The 19,617-nt window shown below is 45.7% G+C and overlaps 1 protein-coding gene and 1 long non-coding RNA gene across 2 annotated transcripts in view; one reads left to right on the top strand and one right to left on the bottom strand.

Moving 5' to 3' along the window:
- Positions 1-263: 263 nt before the first annotated feature.
- LOC135578584 (uncharacterized) lies at positions 264-1,865 on the bottom strand. Its single transcript, XR_010470390.1, has 2 exons — positions 799-1,865; positions 264-658 (listed from the first exon to the last, which is right to left on the bottom strand). It is a non-coding gene; the product is annotated as an uncharacterized LOC135578584 (long non-coding RNA).
- A 239-nt stretch (positions 1,866-2,104) lies between these two features.
- PARD6G (par-6 family cell polarity regulator gamma) overlaps positions 2,105-19,617 on the top strand; it is a 70,512-nt gene continuing 52,999 nt past the window's right edge. The window contains exons 1-2 of the mRNA XM_065052970.1: positions 2,105-2,325; positions 17,245-17,467. Of these exons, the coding sequence (XP_064909042.1) occupies positions 2,254-2,325; positions 17,245-17,467 (295 nt within the window). The 5' untranslated portion in view covers positions 2,105-2,253. The remainder of the gene's footprint in view (positions 2,326-17,244; positions 17,468-19,617) is intronic.

The following is a 19,617-nucleotide window of genomic DNA, read 5'->3' as shown; positions in this document are numbered from 1 at the left end:
GTCCTTTAGCTACTGATTAACTTCACTCCAGTGAACTGGCCTTGTTGCTCCAGACATTGAACCACTAAGCCATATGGATCCAGCTGTTGGATTTCAAGGTCTGTCTTTAAATGGAAACTTCCCAAAAGGGATGTTCAGCCCCTGAGCACCCCAGGGATGCTCTATCTCCACAGCTCGGCCTCAGCCCATCACAGCAGGGAAGCCAAGCCGCTGCATTGCTCATGCTAAGATAAAAAGAGGGAAAGATCAAGTTCATACAAACATTTCCTTTCTCAACTCTCTATACTTTATTTTTCCAGTTTAACTTACAGCAAGCCTCCCAAAAACAGTACAAGCCCTGAACATGATGCAAAGATTCATTTCAGGTCCATTTTCCAGTAAGCTGGAATTTGTTTGTAGCTGGGGCATATGCTTTGATCCTCCCACTTGGAGTCACATAAAAAGTCAACTAATCTCTTTTTGCCCCTAAATTCATGGTTATTCCCCGTCACCGCCATTGACACCTGCCCAGCAGGTCTGGAAAAGGGAAAATGGGTGATCGTGTCTGTCAGGACTTTATGCTCCTTCTTTAGATGGGCAGACAATCCTAAGAGATGTCGGGCAGTAGAAAACTGGTTTCACAGGTCTGTGCTTTGTCCTCAGCTTCTTCACATCACGACTGTGTAGGAAAAAATACCATTGTCAGAGACTCTCAGTGACTAAAAGAAATTGACTGAAGGGAAAAAGTCTGTTAGAACTTATAAAGGTAGAAGATGGAAAGAAATGAGTTCCTTCGAGATTTTCAAACGAATAACCTACCTAATATTAAGAGCTGCTAGTGGAGGGAAGCAGTCCACTGATTTATTCCAAGGAGGGAGTAGTGCAAACTTTCCTCCCAAAGCTGATGGTCTGTGGTCTCAAATTAATGACTTGCAGCACTTTCCAGATTCCAGTGCTCTTTACGAGTAATCAGAGCTGTCTGGAAAGTTCACGTGGGGCTCTGTGGCACATAGCAAGCACCTCTGAGCACGCCTGGTCTTGGGGACATCATGATCTGGCAGCTACTTTGAGACCCCACCTGGAGTACTGCATCCAGCGCTGGAGCTCTCAGCACAGGAAAGACACAAACCTGTTGGAGAGGTTCCAGAGGAGGGTCGCCAAGATGATCAGAAGGATGGAACACCTCTCCTGTGAGGACAGGCTGAGAGAGTTGGAACTGTTCATCCTGGACAAGAGAAAGCTCTGGGGGAGGTTATTGTGGCTTTTCAGTACTTGAAAGATGGAGACAGACTTTTTAGCAGGGCCTGTTGTGAGAGGACAAGGGGTAACAGTTTTAAACAGAAGGAGGGGAGATTCAGGCTAGATGTGAGGAAGAAATTTTTTTACAGTAAGAGTGGTGAAACACTGGCCCAGGTTGCCCAGAGGGGTGGTAGATGCCCCATCCCTGGAGACATTCAAGACCAGGCTGGACGGGGCTCTGAGCGACCTGATGTAGTTGAAGATGTTCCTGCTCATGGCAGGGGGGGCTGGACTAGATGAGCTTTGAAGGTCCTTTCTAACCCAAACTATTCTTTGATTCTACTTTGTGTGTACTTTCTGTATTCTAAGTGACTTTGGCAGCGGGACCACTGTAAAACTAGGCAGGTGCACACACCTGCCAAGAAGCACCAGAGGCCTAACACCACCCCAGTATAAGACTATTTTATTTTGCAGCTGCACCACCGCCAGCCTTCCAGGTCAATGGTTTAAAGCAGCGCCGGAGCAGCAGCCCCTCCAGCCCCGGCTGCCGCCCGTCCTCGGCAGGCCGGTCCCGCACCGACCGGACTGGATTGCACCAGGGCCAACTCCCCTAGTAACTCCTGCGGCACGGCAGCTCGGCCGGGGCGTCTCCCACCCTCCCCCGTACCGCGCACACGCGTGGGACCCGATGCCCCGCGGCCGCCGAGGGGCGGGGCTCCGGCGGGCGGGGGTGGGGCCAAGGGCCGAGGGTGGGCGTGACCATGGGCGTGGCCTGTCGGCCCAGGCGCCCGCCCGCCGGGAGCCGCGGGCGCGCGGCTGCTGGGAGCCGGAGCGCGAGCCTCGGCGGAGCGGCCGCTCTCATTGGCGCGCCCGGGACAAAGTGCCCGTGAGCGGCGGAGCGGTTAGCGGGGCGCCGCGTGCCGCCTGCCGCGCGCGGGGCGATCGGCTCGCGGGGGCGTCCCGGGGGCGCGCGGCCCGCGGCGGGCGGGAGGCGGCGGCGGCGGCTGAGGAGGGGAAGGCAGCGGGGCCGGGAAGATGAACCGGAGTTTCAACAAATCTCAGAGTCTGCGGTATCTAGAGTGCAGCGCGGTGGAAGTGAAGAGTAAGGTGAGGAGAGCGCGGCGCGGCCTCGACCGGCGGCGGCCCGGTGCGCCCCTGCCCGACCCGCTCCCGTCGGCTCTCCCGAAAATGAATGGAGCCCCCCCGCGCCCGGCACCCCTCACTGTCCCCCGCCGTCTCCCCGCCCGGTGGTGCCGGAGCCGTGCCTGAGCCGCAGCCCGGAGAGCGGTGACGGGTTGGCGGCAGCCTGCGGGAGGCGGGGATCCCTGCTCCTGGCGCAGCTCCCAGCCTCGCCCCCGGCGAGCCGCCCCTGCCCGGCGTGTGGCGGCGGCGGCGGCGCGACCCTTCCCCGCCCGGCGTGTGGGGCGGCGACGGGGCCGGAGCGGGCGGGCGCCGGGAGCCTCGCGCTCGATCTTTTGTTTCGCCGCGGGGACTTCGGCGCTAACTTTTCTGGGGCAGCTCGGAAAGCGCCGGTCGCGTCGCCTGGCGGGAGGCCCGGGGCTCCGGCCGGGGACGCCGGTGGGAGCGCGGAGGGAGGCGGTGCCGCCCCCCGGGTGCTCCTGCCCCCCGCAGCCGCGGGAGCACGCTGTACTGGTGCTACGGCCAGCTCCCGGGTGGGGGGTCGAGTCTCCTGGCGTGGTGGGGCGAGAGGAGCGGAGGGCTGGAAGGGAGAACTGCCCGGTCCCCCCGGCCGGTGCTGGTGGCGCGGAAATCCTGCTAGAGATTCGAGTGGGAGAAGCCGGAGCGAGGCCTGTGGGAAGCTTCACCCACCCGCGTCTGTTTTACCAGGTGTTACCTGGGGGTGCCGGCACCGGCCATAAGCCAGCCAGGTTTTGCACGCTCGTATTGTTAAGTAAGGAGCTGTGCAGAAACAGCTGCATGCTGGACCTCGGCTTCTTAACATGATATGGTTGTGTCCATAGTTGGTCTTGTTGAGCTGTCTTAAAGAGGTTCTGGTCACTCTTTGTTGAACCAGCACATCTAAATCTTGCCTGCCACCCCTGTACGCAAAAATACGGAGCATTTAAGCAAAACTGAAAATGAGAAATCTCCCTAAATCTCCCATGTTTTATATACATATAACAGAAAAGGTGTAGGCAATGCATAGGTTGAGAAGAGTACAGTACAGTAACATTAGCACATCCTGGAATTGTGCACAGCCCTGATCTCCTGTTTCGATGGTATTGGAGACAATGTTTTTGGGGCTTTGCACTTGATGCTCCCCATTTTTGCTCCTTTCTGCTGTTAGTGTTTGCATTCAGATCAAACAGCCTTGAGCAACACCTGAGGATGGTGGGATGCGTTCTCTGGGAGAACTACCTTATGTCCAAGGGACTCTCCAGTCATTTCTAAATGTGGCACCTGAGATGTAGGTTGAGGCCCTTATTTCCTAACCTTCTGTTACCACTTAAAGGTCTCAGCTGGCATGGGAAGTTCCACTCTGCTCCCATATCTGGGAAGTTTTTGTTCAGTTTGCACTGGTTCTAAGTTGTAACCCATGCACAACACTAACTGTGATCCCTAAATGCTCCATCCTGATCCTGTTTTCAAGTTACTGAGTTAAACACTGTGCATTGTATGAGCTTCAAACTAAAACCTTGACCTTCTGTTTTACTTTCTAAGTTCATTCTCTCTATTCTAATTAAACTTGCCATAGCTTGAGTTTGTTCTAGTAACAATTAAAAAACAACCGTGTGAAGAACACCTCATAGCTTCCTTTACAAGCTGCAGAAATCCTGTAAGTGAATCCTACATAGTTGTAGGATACACTTACAGGGTGATGTATGGTGGTTGTAAGTGTACGAATGACTATGAGCTTCTGGAGAGAATGAAAAATAAACTTCTGCGGGTGGGAGGGGTTTACTGGAAGTCTTCTGGAACTCAGGTTTTTCACTCCTGATGTCCCAGAAGTTACTGTAGAGAACTGTACTGCATTGGAAGGAACCTTAAAATAAAGGCTAAATAGAAAATATCCTGGTGAGGGCCTACACCCAGCGATGATCCATTAACATGCAGCGTGGGTCGGTGGAGGCTGTGCTGTTGAATTTCCTGGTGTTGATGGGGTTATACTGTTAGTGTGACTTGTGCACAATAACATCTAAAGTGTTTATGTAGCAGGCTGTTGCAGGTTGTTGGTGAACAGAGGGTGGTACTGACATTGCAAGATGGTTTTCTTTTGTTTGTAAAGCTTATAGGTTCCCTCTCACAGGGTTACCATTCAATGGTTAGAAGTAGATCCAGTCAAAAGCTCTGGCCAATAGTACCTGGCAAGGGACCTTGTACCTCTTGTTAAAACATGGTAATCTTGTAGGGTTGGTTATGATGCTGTTTGTCTTGTCCTTGTGGACCACTGGGTTGTCCCGCTGCAATAATCTAAAAATACCTTTTTTTAATTTTTTAAAAAATTTTTTATTGGGTGAACTATCTAAGACTGGGGAAACAAAAAGATTCAATAATGCTGCTTTTGGTAGCCGTATGCAGTCACTCTTTTAAACATTTAGTTGCCTGTGTTTTGTAAGTAGGAGGCCTGTCTGGACCTGCCTGGGAACTCGAAAGTTGAGTCTGAGAACTCATGATTTTGCAGCTATCGCCTGAGAGCGCAGGCTGCCAGTTGAGCGGAGGTGGGTGCAGCTCAGCCTCTGCGCCGGGGCATGCTGCTGGCCGGGGATCAAGGGATTCTCAGGTGGCTTTTCAAAGGCTGGGGACGTGGCAGGCCGTGGGCAGGTGGAATCCCTTTTAGCGAAGGAGCTGGGTGTGACAGAGTGCCGCTTTTACACAACGAAGTGAAATGGCTTTTCTCCTTCTCTGCAGATTGGGTTGGGCGTGAAGGAGCTCTGGAAAAAAATAGCTGTGGGGAGTCCAATGGGTGATAGGCTGCAGCCGTTGGGTTTTTGATAGCCTTGCCTCTGTTATGATAACCAGGTGGTTCCTTCCTTAAGGATAAACCACTATCCAGCTGGTGTGTTGCATTAGTCATGATTCAGAACTGGCTGCTATGAAAACTGACCAATGTTTTCCTGTATTTCTTGAGTTTCTTTTGTTTTCTCCAAAACGAAGTTATTGGAAATTGGTTTGTGCCCTTGATTATTGGAAGGGGAAAGTTTGTCAAATCCTCAGTGCCACACTGGGTAAGACACTCTACTGGCAATGCCCAAGTATCCTTAAGTTTTAAGATTCCTGATGTGGGCCAGAGGATTATTTAAAAAAAAAAAAAAAAGGGTGGGGCAGGAGAAAGAGGGAGTCTTGGTGGAGTCCTTCTTGGTGGCTGAACTCACTCCAGCTTTTCAGCATCCTTCTTGTGCTGAAGGGTCAAAACCTGCACATGATATTCTTTCCTTGTTCAGTGGATGTGTGAGCTTTGGGGATGATTGGATTTCAGCTGATCTAAACCAGCCTGGACCTTCCCTGGACCTAGCCTGACCCATCACCCCCACTAGGAACATGGACCAGCAGTATGCTTTAGCCTCCAGCGCTTGTGTCTGTGGATATTTCAGTGCCTTGTGACTACCTGGGGGGGAACATTCGCAGTGATATGTTCTTTGGCTACATGTCTTTGCAGGAGGATGAGCTTTGTGGCACGGTGTAAAGCCTCTTGGTGTGCATCAGCTCATTCTCTGAGCGTCTGTAAGGTGCTGCAGAAGCCTCTTGGATCACTGTACTGCAGCAAATACAGAAGGAGAAAACAGCATCAGCACACCTCTGTTTTGAGACACAGCAGTGATGGGAACTGCTATAGTCATCTCCTTTAAGAAGCCGTCTTCCTTTGGGCTCAGTGCTTCCTCCCTTCCTCTGCGTCCTCCCCTGGGAGCTGGCCTTATAATCAAAATACTTAAAAGCTTATTGATAGATAGAAAGGTGGCAGGATAAAGAGAAACCTGCTTAGAAATTGGCACATATCGTAGGAAAATATGAATAGAATTGTAATTATACCTTATCCCTCTTCTGCCATCTTTCATGATAGAATACATTAGAAGCTTGGTTCTTATCTAGGTGTTGTCTGCGTAGCTCAGGATTAATATTTCAGCCATTTTAGACAGTATCTGAAAACACATTATCTTGCTGGCCAAAAACAACTGTGTATTCTCATGTGTCTAGTACTCACTGACTCTTTTCCCCTGTCGGGTGACAAGTGAATTATCTGTCCCCTCTGAAGAAATTGCCTCTATCTCTGCAAAAGGTTTCCAGATGACTCTTTCTCTCTCTCTCTCCTCCCTTTTACCAACAGCCACAGCGCATGCGATGTGTGGGGCTTTTTGTCTGTTTGTTTTGTTAAGCATCCTGCCTGTGACCACGAGATCCCAAACCTATTTTTCATTTTCTCTCCTAAGTTTTACAAGAGAGGTTTCAGGCCTCTTTCCCCATTAGTGTAAGTGTACAGAAGAAGAAATACTTTTAAAATAGAAATTCCTTTATTAACGGTGATACTTCTCTTTAATTATAGCTCCATGTAGCCAGTCTTCTGTCATCCTGCTCTGAGTGAAAAGAGATGTGTGTTTGTTTTTTTTTTTTTTCTTTTTCTTGAATTGAACATATAGCTTTTCAAAGAGGAGGGTAGCTATCAGGTCAAGTGTGTATTTCTTTTACAGTCACTTGGATATTCTAGAATAGTAGAGGTATAAGATTGCCTCAGGCATTTAAATGGTAGCCCTTTGAATTGTTTGTGAAAGTGTGGGGTTTTTTGCACTTTGAAACTGACAGTTTTGTTTTTGGCTTAAAAGCAGCAGAAAAGTATTTCTCTACTATTCCTATGTTATTTCCTGCAAGCTATATGTACCTGTAGGAATTAATTTTCATATTTTCAAAAGCAGGTAAATGTACTCGTGGTTCCTTGAAAAATAGTCATTTAAAGCAAAAACAACAAAAACCCCCAAACAAACAAAAACACACACAAAAAAAACCCCAACCGTTTTTGTTGCTGGAACTTTTGATGGTGGCTGAGGATTATAGAAACGCAGCTACCTGACTCAGGTGCTGACTGTGACATTTCTGCCTTATTAAGTGTCATGTTTTCTTACATTACAAACTGATTTACAAATTAACAAAGTGACTAACATCCTGCTACTATAAACAAACCCGCTAAGATAAATATATCCATTTGACTATAACCATATTTTTTTCTTCTTCTCCCATCCCCTTTTGAATTTGTTCCAGTAAATGTTGGTGTTCAGATGGATGCCGCAAATAGATTTTTAATACATTTTAAATCATATTTTGATGTATCCAGAGTATAGATGGGATACTGTTATGGTCTTCAAAGATCAGCTGTGCTCTTATGAAGTCACTAGCAGATAAAATGATCTGTTTTGGTCCTGGGCGAGTGTAGAAGTCTGGGCTTCAGCAAGCCTGCCCAGCTGCTAGATTGATGTGATATCCAAACAGCTTGTGGGTGGTTTGTCCTGCTCATGTGTCAGCTTCTCAGGAGGAGTGTACTTGTGCTTGTTACATTAAGATAGCTGTTTTAAACCTTTTACATGCTCTGTTCCACTCCCCACCCCCCCTTATCCCTCCCAAAGTTGCTGATACTGCTCAGACACCTTACCAGTATTTTAAGTCCACATGACTGTTGAGGTATTATGGTATACGTATGCACATTATGTATTAGAAAGGTACAGAGTTTAACATCCACCAGTGTTGTAGCTGTAGCAACTAGCAGTAAGAGAAAACTTGCTTTTACCGGTGTCCTGTAAAGAGATTTTAAAGGTCTGGTTCTTCTCTGTCTGCTGTTAACTAAATGAGAGAGGTGTACAAATTGTATTTTCCAGCATTTTGTACTTTGATTTTGCTCTAAGCCTGAAGCCTTACAGGCCTTCTGAAGTTTTAAGAAATGTTTTCCATGTGTAGCACACTTCAAAATTGATCAAAAAGCATAACTTTTTTTAAACCTATAGGATGTTAAAACAGACTTTGTCTGCTTTAAGTTTTTAAGCAGTACTTTAGATTCTTCCAAGGTCATACTTGTCATACCTAGAATAAAACTAAGTGCAGTGAAAAGCCCTGTAACCAGCTGATTTAACTTCTGGTTTTAAGTTTCAAAACATATTTAATTATATGCAAACCAAATGTGGCACGGACTCAGAAAACCGCAGTGCTTCCCCCTCTCAAATGAAGACAGCATGCCACAGCAATAGCAACTTGAGATGGTCTGGATTGTTGCAAAATGTGTCAAGAAAAAGAGACTGCAAACATTAATCTCTTAAATCTCTGTTCCTTTCCTTTCTGTTTTCCTTTTGCTGAGGTTCTGGCAACAGGTATTTATTTTGATGTGCTAAATAGCATGCACTAAACTCCTGGTTCCTCTGTTATTAGAAATCTTTTCTTAGTAGGTTGACTTTCTGAAGTGGTCATACCTAGTAAATCTAAGCCTGTCTTTAAACGGTTGGGTAACTAGAGAAAGTGACCGCAGCAAGTTACCGTGCAGCAGCTGAGCTACTACAGCTGATCCTGTGCAAACCTGCTGCCCCATCACAGATGAGAGGCCAAACTTTTCAGCCAAAAAGGTGTTGCACGGACAAGTAATTTTTGTGATAGTTCTGTTGAAGTGACAGCTACAATAAGCACCAGCACAGTGTAACTTATCTTCTCTGACCTGTGCTCTGGCATTATGTGAGCAGTAATGCTTGTAAAAGATATATGGAAGGCTGGGAAATGTGCTTTGTGCTGCCTGCCTTCACAGAGCATCTGATGGAGGGGAGGATATGCTCTGGTGCTGGGGTTATAGCCTTGGGTCCTGTGTAATAACAACAAAAAAAACCCAACCAACCAAAAAAATGTAGTTACTGAAAGATGGCAGTTTATCTGACTATGTTCCTGAAATTATTATACTGCTGTTACAGGCCTGGGTGCTCGCTGTGCTAACTGGATGGCTATCAATATCCCTACACTGCATTGACCAGAAGGCTCAGGCTGCTACTTTCAGCACCTTCCATACTCTCCTATTCTTGATTGTGTCTTGATTGTTAGCAGTTTTGCTCTTGAAATTGTTTTCAGCCTAGCAGTTTGGGAATTCCAGATCTGCGTAAAACTTCAGCCAGCCAGTCTATTTTATGTGAGTAATCTTGTAAATTTTAGTCTCGCCACATTGAAACAGTCCTAAAGGACTCTGAACAATGAACCTTTAATTTGCTGAGGTGTTCTTTAAAGTTTGAAAGTTGTTTACAGCCAAGTCAGAAAGGAATGTCTTCCTTGTGAGGTTAAAATACCTGTGGAGGCTCTGGCAGGCTGCAGGACTAGCCACCTTCAAGGAGTTCTTCAGGGGTGCAATTAATAGTGCTTTCCTTAGTAGTGCTTTATCGTTCCCTTTGTGAGAGACTTTGCATGCGCTTAATCTGAGCTTTTAGCAACCAAGAAATGCTCTTCCAAGGATTGATTGCCTGCCTCTAATTACCTTTACAATTCAGGCCAGAAGTTAAAGGTGAAATGTAGCTTTGGAGACATTCCCTCCCTCTAAGTGAAGGCAAAATATCCCAATACAGAGGTAGTCCCGTTCCCATTGGAAATTCCTGAAGTTAATTGAAGCAGAAATGTCTGGGACAGGGTGTGGTGCACAAGCCCCATGGCTACCCAGCCTGGGGCCATCCCTCCTGCTTCCGCCCTGCACAGCTGTTCCCAGGCCCCTGTCAGGTCTGGCTAGGTGTGTGCATGTGTGTGTGCACATCAAATTATTACTTCTCTGCAGCTGTTGTTGGCCCCGAGCTCATGGAGAAACCTCTAGTAGAAACTGAAAGGGTCTTAAGTTTGCAACCAGCCAGAGCCCTTAATGGATACAGGTGTCTGGTAACCCTGCAGATGTCTCTCATAGTGAATGTTCAAAAAGTGGTTGGCTCTTGCTGCAGACCTGTACTAGTGCAGGGCTTCCTATCTGCAGGAAGCTGGGCTCATGGATTTGTCTGCTCTTGGCAGTGTTGTCCAGACCTCCTGATCCACCACTCCTTTGTCCTGCTGGGGGTAGGGTGCCAAATGTTCCTTCTGCCCTCGTGCTGATGGTGACATGCCATGGATGTATGCATCCTGTGCTGTATTTGTGCTAAAGCGGTGGAAGGCAGTATAATGGTCTTGTGCCCAATAATAATGAAAGAAGGTAGGTGAAGCAGGGAGAATGGTAAGCTCAGCATTCAGTTACCCTTGAGCTGGCAACTGAGCATCTGAAGAGGTCAGTAAAAGATTGCGTGAGAATCATGGCTCATGAACAGAAGTTGATCTCAGAGTGACAGGGACAGAGAAAGAAGCTGAATTTGTCTTCTGAGTAGATGAAGAACAGAGAAAAGTGTTGCCATGAACTGAGCCCCACCGGCTGTTGGAGAGGGTTAGAGGGGTTGCGAAGGACAGTTCTTCAAATGAAAAGCAGAAACATGAAGCATTTTGTCCAAGAAGCATGAAAAGTAGGGGAACAGCTGTGTTTCTTTAGGGGGAGAAAATGTTCTAAGAATTGAAGGTATTAAAGCATGGCTGTATTTTTAATGGGGGAATGAATGGGGAGAATACAAGAGTGAAGGGTAGGAGTATGGTATGATGCCAATCAGGAAGAAGTTGGGGGGGAAAGATAGTGAAATTGTCTGTGATGGAGTTCCTATGAAGGGCAAATAGAAAAGAGGCTGTCGTGCTCTTGTGACTTTCTCTTGGAAGAAACAGCAAGAGGCAAGTAGGGGACTGAGCAGAATACAAAATCCCACATTTCCCATCAGCTTGATCATTGAGATGAAGCAGAGGTGCTTTGGGGTAGGTGGTTGAAGGGGAGAAGAGAACTTGTTGCAGAGAACATCTGCTTGGTTGGTGGCATCTTGTCATTAGTGACAACCGCTATGGGACTGGGAGCACAGCGAGAGAGTGCTGAGTGAGCTGGGGGAGGAAGAGGCAACAGAGAAACACAAACACAAATGTGACAGCAGAGCTCTGAAGTCCCAGATATGGAGTCAGCCAGCATAAAACCATTTACTTTCAGCCCTCCCTCCTCCTCTTTCTTGGCCTCTGCTTCCTCTCACTGATAAGGCTGCCCTGATCAGGTCTTCCCTATTTTTAAAATCTCACAGGTAAGCAGAAACTAGAATCTATACAAGGATGAAAGTGTTTGTTTTTCTTTCTGTTCCTGATATTGGCTTCATGGGAGAAGTAGGTGGCTAACGTAATTCATGTTTATTGCTAAATGCTGCTCTTTGATGTTTTCTTATTACAATAGCCTGAACTCAAAGCCAGCAATAAACTAGAGGGATGGCACCTGATAAACACAGGGCTTCATTTTTGACCCTGTAAACTTTTGGAAACTTAAAATTTAAAGAAAAGAAAGTTGGTCTCTTTTGTTTGCAAATAACTCTTCCATTTAATTTCAGAAAATAGCAGCCCTCCAAATAAACAAACCTCAAAATCCTGTTCTCTCTTCTGACCTCTCTTCCCCTCTAGCCAGAAAAAAAAATAATAAAAAAAAAAGGAGTTGATTGCTCTTTGTCAGCCTGTGCAAGTTTTGGTCAGTTAGCTGTGACTTTCTAATTCCTTAGCACAACTTTTATCAGAAAACTTATTTTCTTTTGCCAGTTTTTCTTGGCATCTGTTTTTGCTTAAGGTTCCTGCTTGATGTATAGTGTTTTGTAGGGTGCTTTTTGTCATCTAGCTGCAGACAGCAAGTACGTATGGCCGATACTTCAGAGGGTCTTGGGACAGAGCTTGTTCTTTGTGAAACAAACTGTACAGTTTTTCCCATTTTTTTTTCAGTCATAATTAGTCTGTCAGACTAAATTTTTAAATTCCCTTGGATCATCCTGTCCTAGGACTTAAGCAATAGTAGATGCTGTATTTGTATTAGATAAATAGGTCAGAATCATTTACTTCATTATGACAAACTAATCTGCTTGTTAAAACTGTTAGTTTATCAAACAGTGTATCACAGTATCGTTCCAGCAAAGACTCTGCTGGCAGACACCAGTCCAATGTGTCTCTTTCTGTGGAGCGATATACTAAAGGTGAACTTTGTGGCTTGGAAAAGCAGATAGTCATCTTGGCTATCTGTGCAAAGCCCTTGGAATTTGTAGTTTCTGGAGGATACGTTGTGGATGTTATCTTGAAATCCTGGCTGAATACAATGCAGAGCACCCAGTCTCCAAGCTGTGTGGTACTGCAAAAGCTATTATTGCTGCAATACTCCCTATCAGCCTCATTAGGGATGATGAATGAACAGTCACTGCTGAAGCATTTTTTTCCCCTTTTCTGAAAAGACCTGCTGACAATGGTTGCTGCCTGTGTATGTGCACAGGGTGAGTTAATCAGCTAAACTACTACTACAGTAATACTAACATTTAAACAACAAAACATTATCTGCATTATCTGCTTAAGTTTCTCTTGAGGAGACTCTGGTTTTCTTCTCTTCTTCTCTGCAGAATCACCTTCCAGCTCTCCTGCCTTCAAGCACTGCGCCATGCAAAAAGCATAAATAAAATTGCTGGCCTTTGTTTATCGTTGTCCCGTTACTGGGCAAAGGAAATTGTCTCTTGGGCTTTCCTGAGGCTGAACGTGTGAATGAGTTCATTTGACTATACAGTGTTTGCATCAGACCTCGGTGCCCCAAGTCTGCAGTTTCATCCCCGTAGGTGGGTTGCTACCCACCCGTCACACTCGGCTGATACAGCCTGTGGGGGTTCAGCCAGGAGGCCTGGCCTTTTTACTTGTCCTCCTCTCATGTGGCAGCTTAAGCTGAACTGTGGGTCACACCAAGGTGTAAATAACAATCCTTGCTTCTTTCCTCCCTCCTTTCCCATGTCACTTTCCTACTGACCTCAGTGCCCCGGCACCAGGAGAATTTGTGCCTGGGCACCTCTGTTGGGCCGAGCAGGAGCCATGGGCTCCCCCAGCAGATGTCCGGGCGGTTGTGTAGGGTGGTTGTCATACTGGCTGGGCTGAGACCACAGTGTCTGCTTCCTTGCAAGTACCCTGTATGCTAATGGTCCTGAACAAGTTGTCAGTCCAGTAAACCAGTGGTTACTGGGATTGGCACCCAAGTGCCCTGGCCTGGTGCAGTGCTGTTTTGGCTGAAGGAAACCTGTGTTCCTGTTCAGGTGTGTGGAGCAGGAGATGCAGCCCTAAACAAAGCCTACAAAATCTTGTTCCTGCCTGGTTTGTTTATCATGTAGATGTTAAACTTTTCACTTTAATATGGTTGCTTCTTGTTTGAATCTAGGAAAAATAAAACTTCAAGATACTTTTCAAATAAAAAGACTTAAGCTTTTTTCCAGTTCGAAATGTGTCAATAGGAGTAAGTTGCCACTTGGATTTTTCTGGAGAGGATCAGGGGATGGAGGACAAAGGAGGACTGTTTTCCCTCCATTGGAACCAGCTGTGGTTTGTTCGGTTCTTGTGCATTTGGATGGGCGCTCTGAATTGAAATCCAAACAGGACAGGAACTAGCAGTTAATATTGCAAACAAGCAGCATAATTTGACCAAACAAGCTTACGGATGATTACAACTAGACTTTGATGCTGAAGAGTGGGAATTTCATAACCGTGGAAATAATTTGTGAACGTCATTGCACCCAAAGCCAGTAGGGTGGTTGGTTTCTTTTTATTTTTCTTTTTTTTCTTTTTCTTTTTTTTTTGCTTGAAGATGATTATGGTGATGATTCATACTTTTGTTAGTCTCAGCAAAAGAATGGCTTGCATGTATAAGTTGATTTAACATCTGAGGACTTCTAAGCATGTCATTCTCCATTTTGAGGAAGAATTTGTCTACGGAAAATTCTCAAGCTGTTCTGTTGTGTTTTGTATTTTTTTCCTCCCTTTGTTTGCTTGCTAGTTGTTTGGTTTTTTTGTTGTGTGTTTTTGTTGTTTTTTTTCCTTTTTTTTTTCTTTTTTTTTTTTTTTTTTGTCTTTGGTTTCTTGCCCTGGTATTGACTGGCTTTGCAAATGAGAACTTCCATGAGATCCTAGTCAGAGCCTCCTTTGTTCTTGGATTTATGGATGTGGTTCCATGCTTTCAGGAATGAGTTTTGATGATTTAAAGGTTCAGATTATGAACAGTTGATTACTAGTACTACAAAATCTGTGTTATGAAGTTAAATATACCAGAAAGATCATTTAATCTACTTAACCAGAAGCCTGGGTTTTGACTCTTCATTTCCTTGATTAGAGAATCTAATTTTTTTCCTCCGGTTCTTAATAGTATATTTGGTTTCTAATATTGCAAATAAGGTTCATTTAAATCTTTTCGTCAATCACTTTGACTTACTTTAAGTAACTTAATGGATTTATAATATCTTCAATTGTCTTATACCAAATCACACACTTTTATTTTTTCTTTTTTTTTAAAACAGCCACTTACTCGGCTGTAAAACTTAAAGTAAAAACCAGTGGAGTGACAGAAAAATTAAACCCATGAAAACTAACTCAGAATAAGAGTTTTCCTCCTTCTGTATGTATACCAGGAAATTCAGGGGGCATGTAGAGTGAATGTATTTCCTAATGACAAGCTGTGCGCTTACATACCACACTTCTTTACAGGTCTTGTGGTTGGAATCCCAGTGGTATTGATGGGAAACATGCAAAGAATTTTTATAAGGTTATTTGAATAGCTGAGTAACTTCTTTTTAAAGCAGTAGAGTGAACACTTCTGCTTTGGAGAAGAATGGTTCTGTAGATGCTTGAGATTATTATAATGAATGATGCAGCTTTGAAGTTAAATCCTACAAATGCATTTATCCTCTGGAGGATTTAATGAAAACTTAAAGTGCATTTTTTTTAATATTAAGGTGACACACTTAGAATCATCAGAGAATTATAGAATGGTTTGGGTTGGAAGGGACCTTAAAGGGCAAACCCCCCTGCCATGTGCAGGGACATCTACTAGACCAAGTTGCTCAAAGCTGCATCCAGCCTGTTCTTGAATGCTTCCAAGGATGGGGCATCCACAGCTTCTCTGGGCAGCCTGTTCCAGTGCCTCACCACCCTCACGGTGAATAATTTCTTCCTTATATCTAATGTAAATCTACTGTCTTTCAGTTTAAAGCCATTGCCCCTTCTCCTAGCACTACATGTCCTTGTAAAAAGTCTCTCTCCACCCTTCCTGTAGGCCCCCTTTAGGTACTGGAAGGTGGCTACAAGGTCTCCCTGTTGCCTTCTCTTCCTCAGGCTGAACAACCTCAACTCTCTCAGCCTGTCTTAATGAGAGATGTTCTCCAGCCCTCTGATCATCTTTGTGGCCTCCTCTGGAATTGCTCCAACAGGTCCATGTTCTTATGTCTGGTGCCCCAGAGCTGAACACAGTACTCCAGGTGGGGCCTCACCAGAGCAGAGTGAAGGGGGAGACTCGCCTCCTTCAGCTTGCTGGTCACGCTTCTTTTGATGAAGCCCAGGACATGGTTGGCTTTCTGGCCTGCAAGCGTGCATTGCTGGGTCATGTTGAGCTTCTCGTCAACCAACACCCTGAAGTCCTCCTCCTGAGGTCTGTTCTTAATCCATTCTCCACTCAGCTTGTATTTGTGCTTGGAATTGCCCTGACCCAGATGCAGGACCTTGCACTTGGCCTTGTTGAACTTCATGAGGTTTGCATGGTCCCACCTCTTAAGCCTGTCAAGGTCCTTCTGGATGGCATCCCTTCCCCCATGAGGACCAGGGCTTGTAGACATAAGGCTGCTCCTGTCTGTCTATAGAGGGCCTCATCTGCTTGATATTCCTTGTTGGATGGCCTGTAGCAAACCCACACTATAATGTCATTCTCTCTGCCCTCCCTTTAATCCTGACCCATAGCTCTTGGTCAGCTCCTCATCCATGCACTCCAGTCGGTCATTAATGTAAAGGATGACCCCCTCAACTTCATTTTCCCTACCTGTCCCTCCTAAAGAGCCTGTATCCTTCCATTCCAGCACTTCAGTCACAGGAGCCATCCTGCCACATCTCCATGGTGCCAGTAACAGCCATGCAGGCATGTGGACGACTCTAACTCTTCTTGTTTACTCCCCATGCTACATGTGTTTGCACAGAGGTGTTTGAGTTGGGCTCCTGATGAAGCTGACTTCCTGGCTGGAATTTCTTTGTGCTGCTTTTCAGGTGTTTTCCTTCTGACCTGTGATGCATATCCAGGCTCTGGGCATCTGTTGCTGGCACTGGCAATAAGCTGGTAGGAGTGGGATGGACTGAGGTTCCCTTCCTTCCCCCTGCCCAGCCTCCCAGCAGCTTTAGTTTAAAGCCTTCTTCATCAGCTTGGCAAGCCTATGACTGAAGATGATCTTCTCCTCTGACAGACAGACCCCATCAGCCCTCAGTAGACCAGGTTTTTCAAGGCGAGTCCCATGGTCTATGCAGCCAAACCCCTGGCTGTGGCACTGGTCCCATAACCATTTGTTGATACTCCAGATATGACTGGCCCTTTCAAGTCCCTTCCCTTTGACTGGGAGGATTGATGACAAAATTACCTGTGTTCCAGAGTCCCTCATGGCTGCTCCCAGGGCTCTGTAATCCCTCTTGATACTCATCAGACTGCTCCTGGCTGTATCACTGGTGCCTGTGTGAAACAACAGCAATGGATAACAGTCAGTTGACTGTATGAGGCTTGGTAGTCTCTCAGTGACATCCCTGATGTGAGCCCCCAATAACCAGCACATCTCTCTAGAGGGTGTGTCAGGTCAGCAAATGGGTGCCTCTGGACCTCTGGGAACACAGTCACCTATGACTGTCACCTGTCATCTTTTCTCAGTTGCACTGGTTGTTACATGGGGAGCAGATTGGGCTGCTTTATTCAGCTCCTGCATTTCTCCTGATGTGATGGGTCTTTCCTCTTCAGCATATCTATTGTCAGCTAGGGTGGTGTCTTGGTAGCCATGGTTATATTCTAATGTGAAGACCTAAAAAGTAATTTGTAGACTTGAAAGCACCGATATGTGACTATATTGATCATAGAAAGAGAGGTGACGCACACTATGTTCAGATGCCGAGCTGGAGCATTGGGTTGTGTTGATGTTTGACAGCAGACGCTCTCTTTGTTTTCTCTTGCAGTTTGGGGCAGAGTTCAGAAGGTTCTCCCTGGATCGCTACAAGCCAGGAAAGTTTGAAGACTTCTACAAACTAATTCTTCACATTCATCATATAGCCAACCTGGAAGTGATGATTGGATATGCTGACATGCATGGAGACCTTCTCCCTATTAACAATGATGACAACTTCTTCAAGGCTGTTTCAAGTGCTCATCCACTGCTCAGGGTTTTTATACAAAGACAAGGTAAGGTACAATTTCATTTTGGTGCCTTCAAGTGTGCTGGGGCAAGATGAAGAGTGGATTTGTGGTCCCCATTTAAAGGCTGAAATGCTGTAAAAGGGACCTAGGAGCCCTTTTGCTCCTCCTCTCAGGCACTTCATTACAACTTGCAGGAATGTCATGACTTCAGGGCAGGCAGAGGGTCTGCATTGTTACCCCTGAGGTGTTTGAAGGATAACATGCTGAGAATCACCATGAGCCACTTCTTTTCCCAGAGGAAGGTACCATGTGCTGCTTGTCCTGTGTCATCACTTGAGCATGTCAGCTGCACCCCTCCATTTTTTTTGAGGGAACCGTGAGGAGGGAGGGGATTCTAGTGTTGTACTACTACTTCACATTTAGAAATCTTATCTATCCATCTTGGTAAGTCAGTGTCATACCCAAATGATTCATGCCTGTATAGCGTGTGAATGTGCACAGATACGTAGGTAAAAAAAAAAAAAAGACCAACAAACCTCTGTCACAAATTAGGTCTTATTTGACTATGCTGACCTGGCAGACAGACAAATGATGATTCTACTCTCTGTCCTTACTCTAAGGAGTGTTGAATTTTTCCATTTTGAATCATCAAGCAAATGTAAGGCAGAATTTCCCAAATGTCAGGATGACGTCAGGTTTAAATGGCCATCCAGCTCTTATTGCAGATATCTGAAACCACCTTCTTAAAGACTGTTTGGCAGTTGCCTCAGATGAAGACTGATTTTTTTATAACAGGGTGTCTTTGCCACAGAGCTCCTTAAATCCCAGGTGAACCTAACACTCTGTTAACACACCTCCACAGTTCTTTCAGTCATGTAGGGATTTATAGCACAGGGCTTGTCAATAGCAGAGTCAGACATGAGACTTGATCTGAAACTGAGCAGTCACATAGCTTTTTTTTGGTCTGGACTCTCTGCTGTGTGGGAGCATTTGCACTGATGAGGATTTAGGAGGAGGCTTCAACCTGTACATTGGTATGAGCTGGTACAGTGTGTAGTTTGATTTGGTGTTGTCAGATACATCCAGGGCTGTGTGGCCCTTGCCATTCAGAGAACGTTATCTGCCAACTTCTTTTACATGGAACTAAGTGCTCAAGGAGGCAATGGAGAAAAGGGTCTACAGCAGTTTATTTTCTTTGTGTGTCTGTCAGATGAGTGGAAGTATCTGTGGGAGAGAACTTTGGTTGCTAGCTCTCCCTTCTTGTGCAGAAAAGGTGAAGGTGGATGACAAGTCCTATTAAGTTTCCTCCTATTAAGTCACCTTCCTGTAATGCTTGTTGGGGCTTGTGAATGTTGATGGTGGGTCAGGTCATAAGAAATCGCTTTCATGACTTTGTCATGCCTGCATCAGTTTGAGTTTATTCGTGTCTCTGGATCAGTCTTGTTCCAAATGCAGCTGTCCTGGCTCTGCTTGGGCAGACTGCTGAAGTCACTGAGTATCCCTAACTTTGTGTTGGGATTTGGGGTTGCCACTGAAATGCTGACCACAGAAAAAGGCAAATGAGAGAGAACTGTTGACTGTGGGTGGAAAAAAATGCTCCCTCTTCTTCAGTAGGACAAGTATGCTAGTTGTGGAGGTTAATAACTTGTAACCTTAATGGAAAAGTTCAGTATTTTAAAATGCTTTTCTATTACCTGTTGCACAGTGGAAAGAATCCTGCTGACAAGTAAAGAAGCTTATACAAGGGGGAAGACAGGCCCATGCCTCCTCACATGTGGCAAAGCTTGAAAGCTTTCCCAACACACATTCTTGTGCGCTCCTTCTATAAAGCTGAAAGGAACAGTAAATCCTGGCCCATCCCTTTGATTAATGACACCTTTAATAAGAGACTCCTGGGGTTAATGTTTGAGGTTCATACTTGTGGACAGTCCTAAACAATCATGTGCATTTCCTTTTCGGAGAAGAAGCCTTTGGAAATCGTTCCCCTCAACTCTAAAGAGGAGTTATTGAAATATTTTTTTGTCTCTTCTTCTTTTTCTTCATCATACCTCGGCTGTTTTCCCTGTCTTCAGAGTGGGGTGATGGAGCAATGCTGATCCTTCTGCTGGAGACCTGTACCAGAGAACATGGTGACTAGCACAAAGAAATCATTGTGCCATCCAGGGGAATCTTGTGTGCCTGCAGTGCTTCAGCTC

Source organism: Columba livia, chromosome 2, assembly GCF_036013475.1.
Source record: "Columba livia isolate bColLiv1 breed racing homer chromosome 2, bColLiv1.pat.W.v2, whole genome shotgun sequence".
NCBI lineage: Eukaryota > Metazoa > Chordata > Aves > Columbiformes > Columbidae > Columba > Columba livia.
Note: the sequence above shows the minus strand (reverse complement) of the source record. Positions and strands in the feature narration are given on the sequence as shown.